The sequence below is a fragment of the Sapajus apella genome, unplaced genomic scaffold (genome assembly GCF_009761245.1).
Source record: "Sapajus apella isolate SASKATOON/1434 unplaced genomic scaffold, GSC_monkey_1.0 scaffold4, whole genome shotgun sequence".
In the NCBI taxonomy this organism is placed as follows: Eukaryota; Metazoa; Chordata; class Mammalia; order Primates; family Cebidae; genus Sapajus; species Sapajus apella.
The window spans coordinates 25,643,300-25,647,492 of record NW_022436944.1 but is presented as its reverse complement, the minus strand read 5'-3'; the positions used below and the strand labels follow the sequence as shown (position 1 = coordinate 25,647,492).

Sequence of the window (4,193 nt, the reverse complement as noted above, 5' to 3'; positions counted from 1 at the left end):
GGCCAGAGTGCAGTGGCGCGATCGGCTCACTGCAACCTCCGCCTCCCGGGTTCAAGCAATTCCCCTGCTTCAGCCTCCTGAGTAGCTGGGACTACAGGCGCCTGCCACCACACCCGGCTAATTTTTGTATTTTCAGTAGAGACCGGGTTTTTCACCATGTTGGCCAGGATGGTCTTGATCTCTTGATCTTGTGATCTGCCTGCCTTGGCCTCCCAAAGTGCTGGGATTACAGGCATGAGCCACCGCGCCTGGCCTCCTCTTTTTCTTTTTAAAGGAGCGTGATCAACATACTGTTCTATACTTTTTTCAAATATTCTACCTGGGTATCCGGAGATTGTTCCATGTCATACAGAGAGTGCATGTGTGTTGATGAATCTGTAAAGCCCCCAGGATCAGGCAGAACGTACCCAGCAGGCTATCAGAGAACATTTGGTCTGCAGGCTGGGGAGGATGGGGTCAAGGAGGGACTTTCCAGCAGTGAGGAGACTGAGCAGCAAGCAGGGAATCTGCAGTCAGCCTTTACCTGAGCATTTTCACTGAGCACAACCTGCACACTGAGGAATGCTGGACAGGAGGCAAAAGCTCTCCTTAGGCCCATGCAATTACGGATATCCCGGAGGCTGGGTGATTCCTACCCCTGAGACCCACCAGTCTCCACACTTTCCCGGGAAGGGGCCGGTCTGGAGGACAAGTGCGAGGCAGATGGTCCAAAGGCTGTGGTTCCCAGGGCCAGGGCCCCACTCTGCTCATCCTTCATGCATTCTCCCAAGGGGCTCCCTTCACAAGCTGTTGTGAACTCGAGCTTGTAACCCCCACAGCATGCGGGAGCAGGCTGGATGCCATTCTCTTGCACTCCACTGCCCTTAAACACTCCAGAGCTGGACACTGACTCCGCCTCCCCTTGCTGTTTCTTTTGCTCAGCTAGAAGTAAGGAAAGCTTTGTGTGCTTGTGTTTCAGGCGTCGTGCAGCATTTGCAGAATGGCCAGCTGCTGAGGGACATCTATCTAAAGAAACATAAACTCCTGCCCACTGACTGGTCTGCAGACCAGCTCTATTTAGAGACCACTGGGAAAAGCCGGACCCTACAAAGTGGGCTGGCCTTGCTTTATGGCTTTCTCCCAGATTTTGACTGGAAGAAGATTTATTTCAGACACCAGCCAAGTGCGCTCTTCTGCTCTGGAAGCTGCTATTGCCCGGTGAGAAACCAGTATCTGGAAAAGGAGCAGCGTCGTCAGTACCTTCTACGTTTGAAGAACAGCCAGCTGGAGAAGACCTACGGGGAGATGGCCAAGATCGTGGACATCCCCACCAAGCAGCTCCGTGCTGCCAACCCCATAGACTCCATGCTCTGCCACTTCTGCCACAACGTCAGCTTTCCCTGCACCAGAAATGGCTGTGTCGACATGGAGCACTTCAAGGTAATTAAGACCCATCAGATCGAGGATGAAAAGGAGAGACGGGAGAAAAAACTGTACCTTGGGTATTCTCTCCTGGGTGCCCACCCCATCCTGAACCAAACCATCAGCCGGATGCAGCGTGCCACTGAGGGCAGGAAAGAAGAGCTCTTTGCCCTCTACTCTGCTCATGATGTCACTCTGTCACCAGTTCTCAGTGCCTTGGGCCTTTCCGAAGCCAGATTCCCAAGGTTTGCGGCCAGGTTGATCTTTGAGCTTTGGCAAGACAGAGAAAAACCCAGTGAACATTCCGTCCGGATTCTTTACAATGGCGTCGATGTCACATTCCACACCTCTTTCTGCCAAGACCACCACAAGCGTTCTCCCAAGCCCATGTGCCCCCTTGAAAACTTGGTTCACTTTGTCAAAAGGGACATGTTTGTGGCCCTGGGTGGCAGTAGTACAAATTATTATGATGCATGTCACAGGGAAGGATTCTGAAAGGTGTGCAGTGCAGCGGGATAGAATCTGTGCCAGTCAGAGCACTGGGAAAGGTCCACTGCTAGTTCTGTCTGTTGCTAAGGGTAGAAGATTATTGCTTCTCAAAGGCTAAATATTGTTTGTGGGAACCACAGACGGCTGGGGGTTGAACAGTAAGCACGTTGCTATAATGCGGTATGTGAATTGCTTGGTACAAAATAGCCAGTTCACAGAGGAGTAGAAGGTACTTTGTCTTGGGCAGACTTTGCTTAGAATACCAGAATGATATAGTTCAAGACTCAAAGTCACCGATCCAAGTTTGCGCCCTTCGGCCTGCCTCATGGTATTGTGTGATGGAGCCAGCACACCTCAGCCAAAATTTTTTTAATCTTAGACATTTTTATCTTGTCCTTGCTAAGGATTTCTTGAAGTGATTTATCTAAAATAGGGGTTGGCAAACTTTTTCTGTAAAGGGCCAGATTGTAAATATTTCAGACTGTGTGGACCAAAAGGCCACATGCAGTCTCTGTCACAACTACTCAGCTCTGCTCCTGAAACAGAAAAGCAACTACAGACAATACGTAAAGGAATGCATGTGGCTGGGTTCCCGGGCCAGACAGACAGGCGATGGCCAGATTTGGCCCCTGGGCTGTAGTTTGCTGACCCCTGACCTTAAAAATAGGCTATACTACAATTGCACTTCCAGCACTTTGAGAACCAGTTGAATGCCAAGAATTTTTCGATGGTTTTTCCAGTAACTTCTGCTAGAAACACAGAATTGGGTCTGTATCTGACACTAGAACAAAACTTGAGGGGAAATAAGCTGAATCAGAATGACTCATAGAAAACTGATTAGAAGAATACTTTATATTCATGATGATTGTGGTACAAGATAGTTTTAAGTACATTCTAAATATTTGTCCGCTGTAGTCTATTTGCTGTATATGCTGAAATTTTTGTATGCCATTTAGTATTTTTATAGTCTAGGAAAATATTTTCTAAGACCAGTTTTAGAGGACTCTGATTCCTGTAGTAATGTTCAATTTACTGTACCTGTTTGGTGGTTAGACGGAGGCTAGAAGACGAATTCAGGCACATTCTTCCAATAAAGCTAATTATGGCTCATTCCCTTTGACAAGCCGTAGAATTGAATTCGTTTTTAAACCATTTTCATCAGTTTCAAATGGTAAATTCTGATTGATTTTTAAATGTGTTTTTGGAAGAACTTTGCTATTAGATAGTTTACAAATCTTTATAAGGCGTTTTATATATTAGAAGCAATTATGATTCCATCTGTGATTTCTGAACTAATGGTGCTAATTCAGAGAAATGTAAAGTGCAAGTGAGATTCTCTGGTGTCATTAGCATTCCAGCTTTCTCTCTGTTTTTGTCCAGTGTTGCATTTGAATATGTCGGTTTCTATCAATAAATTTTTGCAGAATACCTATGATCTACAACTAATGATTTGTACCTATAAGTCACTCTAGTTATTTTCAAGTGAGAGCCAGTATTTTCTTTTTCCCCCTTCATTCAAATGTCATGCAGAGAACCAGTATTTTAAAATTTCACCTTAATTGCTTCACTTATTGCTGAAAGTTGTGTTACCTCTCAAGTATTCAAAGACTGAATGTGGTTTTTTTCTTCCCACTCACAATATATCTGAATTAGAACTGCTAAACACAGCTTGAAGCTTTAAAAATAAAAGCGACTCAGAAGATTTCTTTAAAAATCAGTTCATAGTATATGTTGGTAAAAGTAAATATTGTGCCTAAGAGGCAACATCAAAAGTGTGGAGAAAAATTTTGTCTTCTAAGACACTGGGTATGCACAGCATTAAAACATCTTCCTCAGTATCAAGTTCCGAGAGACTTCATTCCATAACAGCACTGAGCACAGAGGTGAGAGTAGTGGGCATAGTCATAGCCCTTGGTTTCTGGGCAGTGGTCCGATGACTCCATTCATGACAGGCCTGGGAGTATACATGCATCATTTAGCTTTCTTGTTTTTTTTTTTTTTTTCTTGTTTTACGATTAATATATGCCCACTAGAAAATCACCAATACTGAAAAACAACTTCAGAATGAAGTTCTCCACCTCCAGAGGTAACATTGTGAGCTGTCTGACAGATACTCTTCTGGAAAAGTTCCATGCAGATTCAGAAATATATGTAGTTTTTAACAGGAACTAGATAATTTTATGTCTATAAAATGTGACTTGCTTCCCTTAAAAATATTTTTTATTGTATCTTTTTTTTTTTTTTTTGAGAAGAAGTCTCGCTCTTGTCGCCCAGGCTGGAGTGCAATTGTACAATCTTGGCTC

General features: G+C 44.4%; 1 protein-coding gene across 4 annotated transcripts in view; it reads left to right on the top strand.

Annotated features, from left to right (window-relative positions):
* PXYLP1 (2-phosphoxylose phosphatase 1) overlaps nucleotides 1-3,336 on the top strand; it is a 62,032-nt gene extending 58,696 nt beyond the window's left edge. For all 4 annotated transcript variants that reach the window (XM_032258880.1, XM_032258886.1, XM_032258893.1 and 1 more), the window contains one exon: nucleotides 959-3,336. In XM_032258880.1, the coding sequence (XP_032114771.1) occupies nucleotides 959-1,896 (938 nt within the window). In that variant the 3' untranslated portion in view covers nucleotides 1,897-3,336. The remainder of the gene's footprint in view (nucleotides 1-958) is intronic.
* The last annotated feature ends 857 nt before the right edge of the window (nucleotides 3,337-4,193 follow it).